Source organism: Panthera leo, chromosome D3 (genome assembly GCF_018350215.1).
Source record: "Panthera leo isolate Ple1 chromosome D3, P.leo_Ple1_pat1.1, whole genome shotgun sequence".
In the NCBI taxonomy this organism is placed as follows: domain Eukaryota; kingdom Metazoa; phylum Chordata; class Mammalia; order Carnivora; family Felidae; genus Panthera; species Panthera leo.
In genome coordinates, this window is record NC_056690.1 from 47,815,553 (window position 1) to 47,833,961 (window position 18,409).

General features: G+C 37.9%; 1 protein-coding gene across 1 annotated transcript in view; it reads right to left on the reverse strand.

Moving 5' to 3' along the window:
* ZNF521 (zinc finger protein 521) overlaps positions 1-18,409 on the reverse strand; it is a 278,899-nt gene that overhangs the window by 114,488 nt on the left and 146,002 nt on the right. Inside the window, exon 5 of the mRNA XM_042910390.1 lies at positions 15,591-15,675. Coding sequence (XP_042766324.1) covers positions 15,591-15,675 — 85 coding nt within the window. The remainder of the gene's footprint in view (positions 1-15,590; positions 15,676-18,409) is intronic.

Genomic DNA, 18,409 nt, shown 5'->3' on the forward strand with positions numbered 1-18,409 from the left:
TTAACCACGGGAAACCCTTCCAAGTCCTAATGAAGCAGCAATTACATCTAAAAAGGGAGTCAAGCCAAAAAACATCCTTTTCCAATATCTCTTTTCAAACATCAGACTCCAATATAAGCTCCATGGTTTTTATTTCACTTTTATACCATCTCTCTAAGCTGTTGGAAACATGTTAAACACAAGACAGGGAGTGGTGTTCCAGTGAGTCTTTGCTAGAAAAGGTTGGCAGAGAGTACGCATCTACACAGACCTGTGTGGACGAGAACACACGCATACAATCACTTAAATACACACCAAAAAAAAAAAAAAAAATTCAAAAATGCCTTTTAAAGAATCTTGGCCACTAACAAATTGGGAAACCATCATTACTGACAGAAGCTCTGAATTAGAATTCAGAAACCAGGAGTATATTTTAAGACCTCTGAAATGAATGCACTTCAAGTTTTAGTTTATAAAATAATATGTGATAGTTCAAATTACAGATTATGTAAAGCAGACTTCTAAAGAAAGTTAAAATTGCCTTTCTGTTTAGAAATGAAAGCGCGCTTTTTTTTTTTTTTTTTGCCCCTAAACCAACCTGTAACACTTGGAAGGCTGTGAGTTTTACCTGAAAGACACACGTACTCACAATTTTACTGAATGTATCATTATTAAAGTAAATTAAACTGTGTCAATAAGTAAAGAAGCTACAGTTATCCAAAACAGCCTGTACACAGAATGCAAGCTTATACTATTTCCAGGTTTTCAACGTCACATTTATCTCATGCGATGGTGCACTTCCGCATAATAAAGCAGCGAGCCTAGGATGCAGGAGACACAGAAATAATGTCAAAAGCAATTCTTCACATTTGGATCTCACCACATCAAGTGCAAATAGTGAACTTAAACATGAAAATGCAATTTGCTCCTTCTAAAGTATACATTTTTATCTCTCGCAAAACACACACACACACACACACACACACACACACACACACACTTTCATTTCCAGCGCCTCAAGGTAAAGAGGATGGCATCTATCACAAGTGCAGAGAATGGCTGAAGGATTTAGAAGCGATCTTTTCATAATTCTTCTTTTGGCGAGGAAGTGGAGTTATGAGCTCCTCAAAATTCATCAAGATTATTAAGTTTACATCCTCACAGAAGATGTGCACCACTGTATCTCTCAACTATGCTGTCAGCATTGCAGCCCCAAACTATTGAGAATGGGTCTCTGGTTCAGGACATCCATCCTTTGTGGAATTGGTGCATGACTGCATAAAACGAAGCTTATGTCCCATTCAACAACACACACACACACACACACACACACACCCCAAACAACAAAATAAAACCCAGACCGCTTTCATTGGAGCAAGCCTATGATATCTGCACTGAATTCAGGGTACTCATTCTATCAACATTCCTTCATGTAAGTGATTGTAACAGGTAAGTAAGTCCCTATTTCAGCAAGTTGACTCCAGATTATCAACTTGTGCATTTGTGCCTGCTGGGCTATTTGAATGATGAGCCGGTCCCCCAGAGCCCTCAGCTCTGACCGACTCAGCACCCACAGCCATGACCCCTCGCGGTGAGGAAGCTCCTAGGCAACAGTAAGCTTTCCTGCTTGATGAATTCCAACCTTACAGCTCATCTAAACAGAGCCTATGGGCTTCATGGTTTCCCTTCTTTTTCTTCATGTAGGTCTACGGGAAGTTATGAAACATATTTTTCTAGTCCTCCCAGGGGCAAGGTCAGGGTCACAATTTGACCTCAGAAACACAGCAGTCCTGCAAATTCAGACAGGCGGGTAGAACTGAGTGTTAGTGCTCTCTGCCTGGGCCTGACACAAACTATACCATGCCGCACGGAGCAATGTCACTTATGGGAAATGACAAGCAATGGATCAGTGGGAGAACAATAATGGAATTTAATCACATCAAAATATCCCAGGCACACGGCTCCTTTTCAACAAGCTGCCAACCGCAGGTGAGGGAACGATGTTCTTATGCAACTAACCACTTAGAATTTATAATGGAGCCACCCAACTGGATATTTTGATCAGATTAAGTTATAGAATTCTGGACACACCCAGAGAGTCTCACTCCCACCACGTCAATATTCCCCCAGGGAATGATTTTAAACAAACATACAAAAATATCTATCTGCGCATGAAATGGATGTCTTAGATGTGTGAGAAATGACCCCAGGAACAGCGCAGGCTCATGTGAAAGACTGTCACAGACTAATTAAGGACACTGCTGCCAAAAGGGGAAGGCTGACCCTGCAGTCTTATTTACACAATTTCCAGCCAGAGGGCTGTGAAGTGGAGCCCCAGTGGGGGCATTTCTATCTGAAACCCAAGGGCACCTGCATTAAGGAAACAGGTGTAAATGAATCCCTTTGCCCAATGACAGAAGGAAAGACACCAATACTGTACTTCAATTATCTGGGTATGGGCTATATGTGCCGACCTCTTGGATTCTACATAGTGCTCTAAACACTTACTTCTTACTAGTTTATTATTGCTATTATTATTGGCACTTGGCTATGCCTTCAGTTAGGGGGCCATTGTGAGGCAAGAACAATAAGCGCTTTAGACAGAAGGTAGTGATTCAAAAATTGCAAAACTTCAGCTTTCAAAAATAGCCTAAGTGACCTCTTGCAGTACTCTGACCACTCCGCAGCAAGCAGGAGGCAACCCCTGTGAAGAGCGAATTCTGGCAAAGTTCTCTCTTCACAGATGATGCACAGCTTAAGCTATAATGAGTTTTTGGGTTACAAATGCTGAACGCATTAATATTCCTTGATGATAATTATCACAGTATAAGCACCTTTCCCAATGTGAGTAGCATAAAGCAACTGAAGCAGCATTTTTACTACATTTGAAACAAGCTGGAAAATGGGATTTTCTACTCTTGTAACCTGAGGTCAACATACATCAAGCATTGCATATTAAACACACCTATATATGAACCCTGTCTCACTTTCCTTCTCTCCTGCTTCACGTATACCTAAAGCTCTCTCCTTTATCCATCCTTCATTGTGCAATTCTTGATATTAACATCTATGTGATATACATCATTTCAAAACGAAATGTTATCCCCCCCCAATTGTATGAATCCTGTGTTTCTTCTTATGAGAATACAAATAGCAAATAAGATCAGTAAGCCGTGCTTTACAGATGAGACGTGTCTCTGTGCAGTTTGAATGAATACTGTGGTCACTGGCTGCATATAAAACAGGATGAAAATTAGAATCAAGCAAATAGGCTCCTGGAAGAGCCAACCAAATTACATACACGTCTGAACAAACTACCAGCCTTTATCTTTACACCTTCAAAACTAATAACACTAGTGAGCACTGAACGATTTAAATGTGAATTCTGCCCCACCCACATGATGACAGTAAGGATGTCAGCATTGCATTTACAGGCAGCACTTTTGCATAAGGATCCTAGAAACCCATATGCATTCCAGATTAAAAGAACAATTATTGCCATTTAGATAATAACAAATAGAAATCTAATTGAATAAGAATTGATAAAGATGATCCACCTGCATCATATCAGTGTGTACAACAATATCTATTATTCAGTATTTGCCACAGTGTACCCCTAAAAGATGCTGAATATATTTAACTTACTAAACCCCAACTGGATTTGATAATATGCTCTGAGTGGAGTATAAGCTGATTTGCCCTCATCTCTTTTTCTTTTCCTTCTATTCGGTGAAAAGGAGCAAATGTCTATAATAAAGCTCAGTTGAAGCTAGGGTGGCTTAAAACAATCACCATGTAAGAGCTGCCCCCCCTTTTTTTAACGTACTATAACGTCATTTTTAGTATTCTGTGTAAATAACCCCAAGAGCACTCTGACTTAACAGTGACAAAACAAAAGTCAGTTTGAACCCTTCATTCAAAGAACATGAAATGACTTAGGTATTTCTAAGTGTGAATCTCTGAACTTATTCACACCGTGTTACCCCACACTTCATTTAGAAAATATGCCACGCTACAACCACTTCTCTAACATCATTTTTACTTATGTACTGCAAAAATGTCTTCAAATCCCATCTGAATAGATGGCAGGGTTACGAGGGAACCTTTACTAAATATTTAACAGCACTATCGGCTTATTAAATACTATAATGCGAGAGCCATGAAAGGATGATATACAGTGCTCGCCTTTTTTTAGAGCAATGCTGGTGCTCATTTTGAACACTCTGCAAGCCCATTCATCAGTAGAGCTGATGCATTTTAAAAAGTCCTCATTTACTAGCAGATAAATGTGGTTAGAGAACCTTTTTAGTGTAGAAATGCCTAGAAACCTATTTGGTTTTACTGTGCAAAATTTGCTTTAGTCTGGCTAGGAAAAAAAAAACAAAACCTCACAAAACATTTAAAAGGCCATTTTGAAATAATATGCAAAAGCTGAAGGAACACAGTTTGAAATAAAACTAGGGTATATTTTTGTTTACAGGAATATTCATATACCAAAACAAGGCCAAATAGGTTTACAGGCAGCTGACAGAGTACACATATTCATCAAATCTGGAAACAGTGTCTCAAATACCCATCGAATAATGAGATTACCCATTGAGACTGTGGCTTTTGACCATGACACTGCTGGCAGGTGACTTCATTTGCAACGACTCATAGATGCTCTTTTGGAAAAAAAGAAAAGGGTTAATATAATTTTTACATGTACTATATTAAGATATTTTTAACTAAAACTATGTTGTTGTTGTTTTTAACTCCATCAGAAGATTTTTAGCCTGTTCTGGTGGGTAGAAAGTAAGAATTCTCTCTGAGATATTTCTATTCACAGAGATATACTATAGTCTAATTTAAAGAACCTCCCTTTCCACTGGAGGTCTGCAGAGTGAGCATTATCCTGTAAACACTGTAACAATGATTATCTGTCCTCCCAGGTTCTCAGTGGAGACTCTTGCTTTTGAAAATGTCTTGTGGTGACTTACTAAATTCAGGCTATTTCAATTAGTATTACTGCACATTAAAAATTAATTGCATTACTGAGTGGATTAAGGTTTAAATTTCAATTCTACAGTATGTGCACTAGAAATGACAGCTAAAAATCAATGCTTTTTGGCCCGCAATCGGAAGTGTGTACAGTCGAATAGTGCGGGACTGGCGTCACTGGCCAAGCAGTTTTCAAAGACTTGATAGTTCAATTGAAGGTGTGTCAGGTCTAATTCTAGATTTTAGTTTGAATGCTGCACAGGAGCCCAGCCTTAGGAATACAGAAACAGAACAACAGCTGCACTAACAATTTGGAAACACAAATGGACACAGGTTCTAAAATTATGACAATAGAAAGATTAACAGTCACCCAAAATTCACATATAATCATCCCTAAACTAAAGCCTTGCTCGTAATTCTGTTCAATAAGAGCAGAGGATTGCTTACTTAAATCTACACTGTTTTTGATTAGTTATTGGGGGACAGTAGTTGGTTGGGGGCAGGAAACAAGTTATTTTTGTAAAGAGATGTTATTAACATATAAAATATTCATAATGACTCCAGTCTGTGTTTTAAGGAAATCCAAGAAGACACAGCAAATACAAATCTTTCCCTTAAACAGTAATCCCCTCTAAGTCCCCGGTGCAAATGACTGAACCTCTTTGGGGGAAGGGACAAATCGGCTGATCATCCCGACTATAAACGTATAACACCTCCACGAAATGTTTGAAAAGAAATGGGTCACTTTTATTCTCAGTAAATTTGTTCTTCTAAGAAGATAAAGACGAAGAACATTACGAATGAAGTCAACAGAGTAAAGTGGCATCAATAAAGACCCACAAAGCCCCCAGGATGTCTGATTGGGAACTGAACGGCGATTGGTATGCGCCTAAGAGAAAAAAAATGATGCCTGCAATGTTCCTTAAGATCCCCTCTGTGTTGCACCGGTGGCCAACAGCAAGTTCGGCAGCAAGAGAGTAAAGAAGATGGGAAGTAATAATAACAATAAAAAGAATAATCTGGTGCAAATGGACCCCAAGGTGTACTAGTCATCCCCGTGCAACAATCGCCCTTCATTGCAATTTACTGATGTTGCTTCATTACAATAAAGCATATAAAGGGGTAATGTACAAAGCGCACTATTTAAAGCTGCGTGTTTTGAAGCAGCACACACACCACCCTTGCAGGCTGCTAGGGGAGCCACGTCAGATTGTTCAAGGGAAATGACCTGCACAAAAATTAAACTGAGGCACCACGCATATACGTCACGGTGATAAATTTGAGGGGGGGAAGAGGATACGAGGTAGCAGGGAGGAGTGTTTCCTTGGTGAAATATTACAGGCATTTCAAACGAATCTGAATTAAAACATCCTCTGAAAAGGTAACAACCTGTGGCGCGGTTAAAAGGAAAAGATAAAAAAATAGGATGTTTCCTGTTTGAAAATATAAACTGCCTCTCTGTTCCCTATGCTGACTCTCCATAAAATGAACTTAAACAGTGTTTGTAGGTGAACTGCACCTTCAGGTTCCTAGTATGGAAAGAGAAAATGGTTCATTTTCTGGGTCTTGCCTGCTATAGTTGAAAGTCTTACTTTTCAGCCAGTGCCCAGAAGATGCTGAAGCAATGAGTTAAAGGGAAGAAAGAGATACTTTCCCCACCAAGGATCATTGAGTATGTCATTGGTTAATTCTTGCTCTGTGCTCCTCATTAGCATTACTCTCCAGTTTCTGGTTATCATATCCGAAATATTAAGACATAATAACTATGAAGGTGCAGATAATTGGATATTAACCAGAACATACTTGACTGGGCAGGAGGTAGGGCCCTGCTTAAACTAATCCTGAAATGTATTAATCACCAATTAATGAAAGGGTTTCAAATTCATTTTCTATTATAGAACACCTCCGAGTATCTAAGCTTTTTCTAACAAAATGACTTGGAATAACAGGGTAGAAATAAGGACTATGACCATCTGATGAGGTCTCGCATTAATTCTTTACAGCCTGTTGTCAGGTAATCATGAAATCTATAGTTAAAACCTTGATTACACTTACAAAGTCTGATGGGAGGAAGAAGGGATGCTTTTCAGTGCTCAGTGGCCTTGGTTTAAATCCCAAATTTATCCCTTTAAGTGGCAGAGCGATAGCTAAACATTTCAGCAGAGAGCTGTCACAATATTATCTAAGTCTTTCAGCCTAGACAGACCTCGAGACCTCCAACTTAACAACAGATGTACTCTTAAAATACAAAACCAATTAATGGGAGCCAGAGAAGTCCAGCCAAGGCATGCTTTGTACACAGTAAACAGTAAGTAGTACAGAGTTGATGAATACAGTAACAGAGAAAAACCCTAACTCCGTGATGGTTGAAAAGTCATCACCACTTAGATGGAAATAAAATAATGTTAAGACACGAGAAAGGAAACGGGAGGAGGAACATATAGAGAAGGAAAGCCACGTTTCTGTACAATCCACGTGGCTGTGAGGTTGAGTCTGACACGCCACAGATGTTTTATTAGTCTGGTCGTAAAAGCCCCCACTAAGCTCCCCGGAAAAGCCTCTGCGCACACTCACTCAGTTAGAGAAATTGCAGCAAATGCCGTTCATCTTCCAAAGGAAAAAAAAAAATCTCTAAGTACATTACTCTCACAAAGGGATTCTAATATCTTTTCATACTTAAAAGGTGTAGATCCCAGATACTCTGAAAAAGCCTTACATTTTTATGTCGGAGAAAACAATGTTTAGATTAATGGAGTGTAAGCAAGGGATCGGAATGACACCAATTCCTCTGTTTTTCCTGACTTTATTCATTTAATTTGATGAAGACGGCAAGAAAACTCCTGTTCTCTCAGGGTTTTTTTTTTTAATTCTGTTGTTTACTGACTTTAATTTTAATAATTCTTAAATAAGCACTCACAGCAGATGAACTAAGATACGCAGGCAAGTAGGCCCTTTTATCAACAATTTTGCCATAGAAATACACAAACATTTCAATGGCTCTTCATTAGCAAACAAATCAACAAGTGATATTTTAATGCATGACTTTATTCCATCTCTGTGGGGACTGTAGTTGAGAGTGTGATGTACAGTACAGAGAAAGGAATCATCAGCCACAGTGTCCCAGGGCTCTCTCCATTGAGGACTTCGAAGCCTCTGCTTAAAGAGTGCATTTAATTGACTGATAGACAGTAGCTTCTTTGTTCACAGAAGACAGCGAAGTAATGGCAGCTTGAAAATCGTACCATCTACAGGGTCTCCTGAGACCAGTAACAGGGGGATATGTGTCAGGAATAAATAAATAATCTAATTATTAAGCCACTTCCTGTCAAGTTAACTCCAATTTGTTGGCTTTTGAAGGCAACAAAACGAGGCATTTTTCCTCATTATGCTTCTCTTTTTATACCAGTGGTAATCACAGGCGGATTAAAGGGTGCCTGATTGGTTTTTTTGTCAAGGAACTGAGAAGCAGCCAACAGTACAGAAAAACAGAGTTGGGTTTAGAAGAAATTTCATGCTTGTCTCCTTTCCAGCTCCCTAGCAGCCCACACGGCTGCCCCATACAGAGCTGCCAGCTGTACAGCAAATGTGAACCCCTCCAACTGAGGCCTACCGGGCCACAGGCGCCATCCTGAGAGCCGTGAGATACCTTGCAATCTTGGCAGGTAGCTGCTGCTGTCATAGGCATAATTCTAAAGGTGACCTACGAAACCCCGTCAGCTCACCAAATGCAACAATATGAGCAGCTGAAGTTCGACACCCACTCTCCATATTGGCTCCCTTTCTTTCGTTTACTGCCTTTAATGGTCCTGAAACTAGGAAATAACCTATGGAAATGGGTCAGCAGAGACCTTTTCTTTTGATGTGTCTGAGCGATCCTGCGGAAATAGGTCACGATGCGTGTGTGCACACGGGCACGTGTGTGGGCAGGGATCTATCTTTTTGGATCTACTGCCGATGACTTTCGGCGCCCTCCATTCAGAAATGTTTTACAGACCTCCCTCAGAAACGGCTACCCGCATTCGATAATAAACATATCAAACAGTGAGTGAAAAACGGATACACTTGTGGCATGTTCTCCGGCAAGTCAAAGGTGAGGCCAGAACCAGAGTCAGTAGCCCCACCAGTGTGTCTCAGCCATGGAACGATCCGTCTGGCACAGACTCTTCCCAGCCTCTCTGTACGGAGCTTAGGAAGGAAGGCTGGAAACCAGTAATTCAGCTTGAGAACAACATTCTTCTGAGGCCTCTTTAAGGGCGGTGTGTTCTAAAACGTCACCAGAAACTGAATCTTCGATCTGTCTGTGGACTCAGAACCCTCAGTCTCAAGGAAAATTAACATCACAAGAAACGGCCACCAGGTTTTCTTAGGGGCTCGTAAATTAGAAACTCCACTAACTGCAAGTTATGTTTTACTCTTGTAAACCCAAGCTACGAGGCGCAAGCTAAAACACAAGACAAGGATAAACACCCTGATTTGTCTTTTAATAGCTTAACACTGACATTCCAAGATGGGCTCAGAGATTTTCTTTACAATTTGCTTCAGAAATGGGAATCCAAATAATCAAGATGAGCTCTTGAAAACTATCTTATTCCAGAAAGATGTGTTTTCTTTAAAAGTCTTTTGTGTTTTCTTTTATTTTAAATTGTCTTTGTTTTTAGGAAACCTTTTCGTTGAAGAAGCTTGATAAGTTCCTGCGGCCCCGCTCTGTACTCAGTCAACAGCGTGGCTGTGTTCTATCTATGCCTGCGTATGTCCTTTCTGCGTACGTCTTGAATTTTTGTTAAATTGTGCAGATAATTAAACCCTCTTCATACTCACAGTCTGCTTCATTGGTACCATGAATTCTGTTTTCAGTTACTGTCTGCAAATTCCCTCTCTGAACAATTTCATACTAAGCAATAACACTTCATTTTACATAAGTTTTATCTGATGTCCCCATACAGAGCTGCCAGCTGCACAGCAAATGTGCGGTTCTCAAACTGAGGCCTACCAGGCCACGGGCTCCATCCTGAGATCTATAAGGCACCTTGCTGTCATTGGCAAGCTTTCCCTGCTATCACTGTGACCATCACTCCGCGCTGCACACAACTTAAAATCATCTGATTATTAGAATTTGTGGCCCACACTCCATTTTATCCTTTATTTAATCTATCCCCAGATCACACATTTGTTTAAATGTTTTGGCTGGTTTACAAATCATGCAGCCATCTGCACAGTAGGTGTGACACCATTTTTTAGACAAAAGTTACGTTACAAACAAAGATAAAGTCATTGGAAATGCTTTGATGTTTGTTATTCTGCCTGGTTCACTTGGACCGACTCTAAGAAATAAATAGAATTATCTGTGTAAATCGATGAACATCTATGAAAAACAACACCCAGCAGAACGCGGACCTTGCCCCATTACCTACGTTAATATCATGACAGCTGAGGAGAGATGACCTGGCCCACTTCTCATCTCTCCTGTACAGATGGCTATTAAAGAGAAAGTATCCCTTTTGTATGGTCCATGTAGAAACCCTTTATGGGCTTTTCAAATAAGCCAGCATTGCCCACATGAGGGTAGCTTTCTGTTACCATTAAACTGCCCAGATTTCATCTTTTTTAATCCAGCTCTTGATGAAATAAGCCAGTATTTCATCATATTTAACACCAAATGCCTGTTTCTTAATTCCCTGAGTTTTATAAGCAATCAAATGATGACTTAGAATTCAATAGTCTTCTCGTTTATAATTAATGCAAACTCTGAACAACCTAATGACTTTGAGTTTCTTAGGATAGTGCAGATACACACACACACACACACACGCACACACACACAAATACATATCTACACATAGATGCATTATGATAGATTCATTTCCATTCACTTAAAAAAAATGGCCAATGAAAGCTAAAAGTTTAAAGGGCAACAACAGGGCCCTTTATCTTCCTATGTAGAGATTCTTATCTTTGGATATTTCCCCTTAAGACATATAAAATCCAAAACCACTATAGACCTCAAAATATTGGTTTTAGTCTATTGTAAAGCAAGAGCACTCAAGCTGAAATGTTTCAGAAGTGATACTGAATGTCACAAAACTATAATGAAGATTAGTCACATAGCACACCATCCACTAAAGAAATGGAAGGAAAAGAATGCCATTTGTGACCTTGGGCATCAAACAAATTGCCGAACATATGAATGTCACTTGCCACAAAACAGACTAAAAACTCACCACAGTGTACAAAACTGATTTATGCATTCGTTTTGCTTTGACATCAGCGATGTATATCACATGTAACATAACACATAGAATATATATCTTCCCACGTGCACTGGAGAGGACTTGAATCTTTTCATGCTTTTAAAAAATTGTGACGATAAAACATTGAGTATTCGAGATTTGAAGAAAAATAGTCAATAGCTTTCCACCAGTGTTTTCCTATTAGCTGTCATTTATATTTCCAAATCCGAGTTTTGCTTTTCTAAGAGATAAATACAGTTGCTTTCCCTAAATGCTCTAAGCATCACCCTTGACCCATCTGGAGCATGTTTACTGGTGACTCTCTGTGGATTTGCCGTTTTTTCACAAAACAGGTGCTCTGCCACCTTAGACACAAATTTCACCCCATTTCTGATCAGATAAAAACTACAAAAAAAAACCACCCCCGCTCATTACATCATCATCTCTAAGTCAATTTTTAAAAAATAATTCTTAGGTAAACGGTTAACACCAATCCCCTTCATCTTCTCCATCTGAGAACTTGGAAAGGGAGGGCTGGAAATGGGCACAGCTCTATCCTGACCACTCGTTCTCCAAAGTCCATGAGTATAGCAATCAATTCCAAGGATAATGGTATTTCTCCCCTTTGATCATTTCTTTGTCAAGCTGACTGGCCTTCGATGGTGAGCGTACTGCTGGTTGTCTACCACCAGCCGCTTGCAATTTGCTCACTATGTTTCATGAGACAGTTGTTTGGGGCTGTTTGGAACACATTTGTCTCTTTGGGGATTTATGCGTTAGTAGCAATGCCAACCTCCATAGTGATCGAAATTTCTTTCTAACTAAAATAGATAATTAGAGGCTGGTAATTATTGGTCAAGAATTATCAGAGTGAAAAAATTAAGCTTCCTCATAAATAGTTCTTGGCAATGTCATCTCTTTATATTATCACATGCCTAACAGCCATTTATTCGGAGCACTTACAAATTTACTCTACTGTTGTTGAGCCTCATAATTTTATACGAGACAATTCCTTTGCTGGGTTAAACACATTTAAATTCCCTGGTTTCGTCTCTATCTGTGCTAATCCGTACCAAATAATAATAATAATAACAGAAATCTCAAAGAGGAAAATAACAACAAATATTTACGATGCTGATAGGGACGGGGGAAAAGGAATTAAAGGACATAATACACAATGGCTTCTTTCTGTATTCTCAGGTCAAAAGCCAACGTAAACTATGTGAAAGGAACAAAGGAAGACAAGAAAAAATTTCTCATCTGTGCAAACTTGAAAAGAGGGAAATCTTTTCCCCAGGAAAGCTGTTAAAATGTTTTGTAGCTCTTTTTTGTGTGTGTGTAAAGAAGAAAAGAAACCCCTAAATAGTCACTGGTCTGATTTCTTACTGAAACTGTGTCAAAATGTGGTGGAGAGTGAGGTTTTCTTTTTTTCCTTAATAGACGTAAGTCAAATCCCTGATGCCTTTTTATTGAGTAATTATTCCTGCAACCCAGACCGTGTGTCCACACCTAGCTGCAAAACGGCACTTAAGCAGAACGTCTCTAGTATGTACCTGGTAGAAACATTGATGGTTTTCCTTTTGCAAATGTCCCTGGCCAATAGCCTGAGACCAGCACACCCAGAAAGAAGCATGGAGTTGTCTGACATTGCAACTGCATTAAACATGTGTGCTACAGAGAAGCAAATGCAAATAACTTGGTTAAAGAAGGAATTTAAAGTTACACCTCACTGGGTCATCTGAAGATCTTGTTCTCCACCAGGTGACATAATCCTTCCTCTGGACTGATTGAAATGTAGAACAAAATCTGCAAAAACACTATATACCCTCTTAACAAAAAGAGTAAGAGGCTTTTCAGAGAGCCTCTAATCCCTCTTCCCTGCTAAATGTCTAGTTGAGATTATTTTTTGATTAGACAAAAAACATACACAGACACACAACCTAAAAATACCTACCCTCAATGGAGGTATTTTAGTCAACAAAATAATGCTGCCTGCCTCATTTGAAAGACTAAGTATCACACTGGGATTTTAAAAAAGGATATCTTAGCCTCTGTGACATCCTCCCATTATGCATTCCCTTTCTGTAGATATTAACAACATGACTGGAGTTTAAGGACTTGGATGCATGGTCAACAGATAAAACAATTAAATGGATACTATTCATTTGTTTAGCCCTCAAGTGCAAGAGAGTTACATATTTTATTATTAAAAATAGCATGAATATTAAATAACTAGGCCCTCTGTGGAAAGGAATAGAATTTGCTTCTCTGATGGAAGGTGAATTGTTAAATGCTCAGATCCCAAGAGGAAGTGAGTGTCATATTAATCCACCATAAGGTAGAGGGAGAAAGCTCTGGGAACACACTAATGATGCAAGGAATGTGAGAGACATACAAAAGGAAAGGTATAAAACAATTTAAAAAGAAGGGCCAGTACAAACCAATGAATGTTCCGGCCAAATGATACTAAAATTGGCAAATCAAAAAAGTCCTCTCACTGCTCAACGTTCAATTCAGACTCAATATACGCAAAAGAGCATTAATATTATGGTGAAAAATATATTCAATCTGTTCATCCGAGTCCTGGGATAAAAAATAAAATCCAGAACCAAAAATAAGTTTATGTACAATACATCTATACAGAAGCGTAACCTATTAACATTTCACTAAATTTTCCATTAGGTGCCAATTCCAAGATACATTTTCACTGAAGCCCACGTAAAACTATGGCATGAGGCAGAATCATGAATGACTGCCACCAATGAACTCTACTCAAGAAATAAAGACATGGAAAATATCAGCATTTATCATGGCAAGAAGAACTCATTCTTTCTAACCCACACACCCTTCCCCCTCCCCCAAAAAAAGCAGTTTTGAAAGTTTATAAAGAATATTTTTCTTGAAATCCAAAATAGAAAAAATTGCAAGGAAACACGTTATTTAAATTCTCTTACATGTTGTCATTACCCGCTAAGCACTCAGTAAAGCTGTCACTGTTATTCTACCACATTTGAGGATATATTTGATGTATAAGAAAATCACTAATAATATTAGCATGTAAATCTGGAAAATATAGAGATACACTGATCGATAATTTTATCTGTTGTGCATTAAGTTCCATTTTGCACAATTATGTACTTAGTCTTTTATAAGCAATAATCCTCCTAAAGACCCATCACTTGAAAACTATAAAGCAAATCCTATTGAAAAACGATTAATCAATTTTCTAACATGCTTTTGAATTTATCTTCATTAATTCTACAAGAACATTAGGATCCACTGTGATCAGTAATGATAGTTGGAGCAATCCTTCCACTCTGCACTCTCAGGATGCTTCTGATCAAGTGTGTAAAATAACTTGTTTACCCCTGAAAACAAGTTCAGAGTCTAGAAGGCTGAATTTTCTTTCCTGTCTTAGAGTTTGGTAATAGGAGAGCATGAGGTTAATTGGACTTTTTAGTATTATATCACAATTATTTATGGTATTATAAAATTCCATCAAATGAGGATGAAATAAAAAAAAAACTCTCGCAGTATAAAAGCACAAATGAGTAACAAAAATAGCATAAAGTAATAACAATTGTCATTTTAGTAGTAGAAAAAGATCTGCTTGATAAAGTTTAATTGGCTGGTAAAACTCTTAGTGTTATTACTAAGTGCTTATCAAATTAAAAAACATAGGAGGTAACCCCAGAGGAATTAAGGGATAATGGGACAATATGAATAACTGAAAAAATTATCCTTTTAGTTCTAGCCTATGTGACAAATGCAAAATCCCTGCAAACACCGGCCGAGAGTGACTTCAGAGATCTTTACCCAAACCGCTTTTAGAAAGATCTATGTACAATTTGGTGGGGAATAAAAAATGATTACTGACTTCTTTACATGATCTTTATGATCATGATTATTTCCAGGCTGTTGAAACCATACATATAAAACTATCTTATGGCAATTTAAATTATTTATGTTTCCCTATCACAAAAACTCACCACTTTAGATTTTGATACAAAGATGCTTAAGCAACACACAGCAGTGCCATTACCATAATAACTTCTGAAATTAAAACCTGTCTAAAACTCTATGGAAAGCTAACATCCAGTTCATTAACCATTCCTGTTAGTTTTCAATAATGCAAAAATGATTAGAAGTTTAATTTGTTAATCACCTGTGTTTTGACTGGCAGGAGATATATAATCCTCTGCAGAAGTCTAAACTAGCCCTTGCAGAAAATAAAATGTGCTAATGTCTTATCAGGCCTAATAATAGTAATAAAAATCAATCATGCCTAGGTAAAACATTGATGGCTGAACAATTAATTCATCTTTAACTCTGTTTAATTATATAGGCATTGATACACAAGTAGGAGAAAAAGCTATCTGTAATAAGGTTTAGAGTGTCACTCACCAATCATGTGATTTGCAACATGAACCTGAATATCCCATTCATTGTAGAAAACCATCTGACACTTGATGCACTGATAGGTCTTCTTCTGAGAAAACAAGTATAAATAGAATTACTTAGACACATGCACTTCTTACTGTTTTCTTTAAAAAAAAAAAAAAAAAAGAGCCCAACCCAACTCACAACATTTTTTTGAGATGCTGGTCTGGCTACTGTGGGTCTGCTTGGGCAAAGTTCCATGAATTCCTCACCAAGACCTTGTGGTCTGATCCCAACACTATACTTTTAGTTGCAAACAGTTGGAAGACATGAAGGCACATAATTACAGCATAATATATTTTTAAAGATTCCTAAACTCAAAAACCGAAGTTAGTATTAAAAAAAAATCTGTAACACATAGTTGGGTTTCAGAAACCGAGGTCTTCGTAGATCAGGCACAATTTCATTCTGACCAAAATGACTGTGACATTACTTCTAGATATCCCTTAGTGAAATGGTCAGTAAGACTCATGGAATCTAGCTACAAGATTCAGCAATTATCGTTTTTAGTTGCAATTCAGTCTGATATTTAGATGTTTCAGAAGTTGCTAAATACTAGCATTTAAACACATATTTTCTCCTATAAAGAAATCATGCCATACTGAACATTCTAAGATGGTTTTATCATTTTATACAACAGCTCTGGGAAGTGGAGAGTGCAGGATTTATTAATTCTTGTTATCATAAATAAAGAAACTGAGGCGCAGGGAAGTAGAAAGATTTGCCTGATGTCAGAGTGCCCTACAGCCAAGAAGAGAAATCAGCTGTCTTGATTCTAAATGCTAGACTGTCCGATAAAAGCTGCCTTTATGACTTCACATCCTTGGCACTGTGTCCCCCATATGGCTCAGTACATATTAGATGAACTCAATAAATAAAGTATTGGTTATGTTTTCCAGAACACAGTTACATAAATTCCTTTATGATGAAACTTGATATTTACAATTAAAAACCATCTTGGAAAACAAAATAAACCCTCATGAAATAATCCATTTTGAAATCTCCCCAATGTGAGAAAATAACATTTGTAAAATCACATCAATGGCAGTTTGTTAAGGCATTCTTAGAGAATTATCGTTTCATCCGCAGTCTTACAAACTTGTTTTACTAATGGTAGCAGTACAAAATATCAGTCTGTAAACTGTCATTAATTTTAAAGAACTCAACAAAATCAAGGCTAGGCACAAAAATTTAGCATCATTTCATCAGCAATTAAAATTTCAAATGCCACTAATGTAACACCGTCTTAGCATAGCACTGGCGTGTGCAACCCAGGATAGTAGAATTCCTTGTAAAACACAAAAGGGCAGGCATATTTCCAATAGAAGGTTTCTAAATAATCTAACAGGCTTTGTACATTAAGCATATTGTGAATTGAGTGTGCTGAATCTAAATCTAACACGGAGTTGAAAAACCCTGACAATCACCGAGGAAGATTTACTGTGCTGAGCTGTTTACAAGATGCTTTTGATGGTGACATATAGAGCAACATGTGTGGCGTAAATAACATCTATCCCTTTTTTAACAATATTTCCCTTTAGAACTAGTTAGAAAATATTTCTTACTCCCAGATGACCTACATTATATATTGTTTATTAGCATACTTCTAGCATTATTCCTGATATGTGACCTTGCTGAAAAACAAAGAAACATAAACTTAATGGCTAGTCTTTTCTCTTGTTAGCACAGTAAAACATACAATATGTCGAAAACTGTCTCCAAAAATGATGACTGATGAATATGTTGGTGGAATATACTAGGACTTTTTTTTTCCTGGCCTAATAATAAAGAAGAAAATCACTTGACAAGCCAAAATAAAATACCAGCACTTACTACTACCTTCAAAATGAACTGACATATTTGGATATCTATGTAAGTAACTTTTCTTTTATCATGGAAAGAAAATGCTTTTGTCACTGTTGATAATTCAAATACTAATTCGACTCTTAAGACAGTGTCTAAAATGTTATGTTCTATTCTTATTAACGAAGTCATATTCTTATCTATATATAAGCTCCTGAATTTGGGGCTGATGAAGTAAGAATTTAATGCCATCAAAAACAATGTACCATGATCTTAAAATGCTGTAGCTTGAACTCTGCCTCACCATACAGCCCACATTTCGCAATACAAAGCAATGATATGCAAATTGAGATGTATTAAGGTTTTCTTTTTTAAAGCCATGATATAAAATTCATTTTTACTCTCTATTTCTTTTAAAAAAGCAATTTTAAATGACTTTTAAAGCATCTTTATTATAATTATAGGCTCTTAGCAAAATGTGTGAGTGACCTCTGCCCACCCATACACCATCTTTAAGTAAAGCGATTATAACCTCTGCACAGTGTTGGTTGCCTTGGGGAGTTCATTCCCTTGGAGGCAAATCTACTCCAGCTCTGTACAGCTGAGTTTATAAAGGACTTCTTCCTAATTCTAGACCCAAATCTGCTTTCTGCTACTTTTGTGCATTTGTCCTAACTCTATGCTCTGGAGCTATAAAAAACAGGCTGGATCCCTCGTCTAATAAGCCAACTACATTAACCCTTTTTCAGACTGAGAATAGAGGGATGGCATATGAAACATTTTCAACAATTTTCATCACCCTGGTTACCCTCTTCCAGGTCAACCTTTTAAGTAATAGAACCTCAAATTAAGCACAATACTCCAGGGGTCTCCTCACCCTTAAGGAGTACAGGAGGACTGTCACCCCCCCCCCCCCTTAGGACAATTACTTCCATTTATATAGAAGACAACAACAAAAAAAAAGTCAAGTGAGATCATTT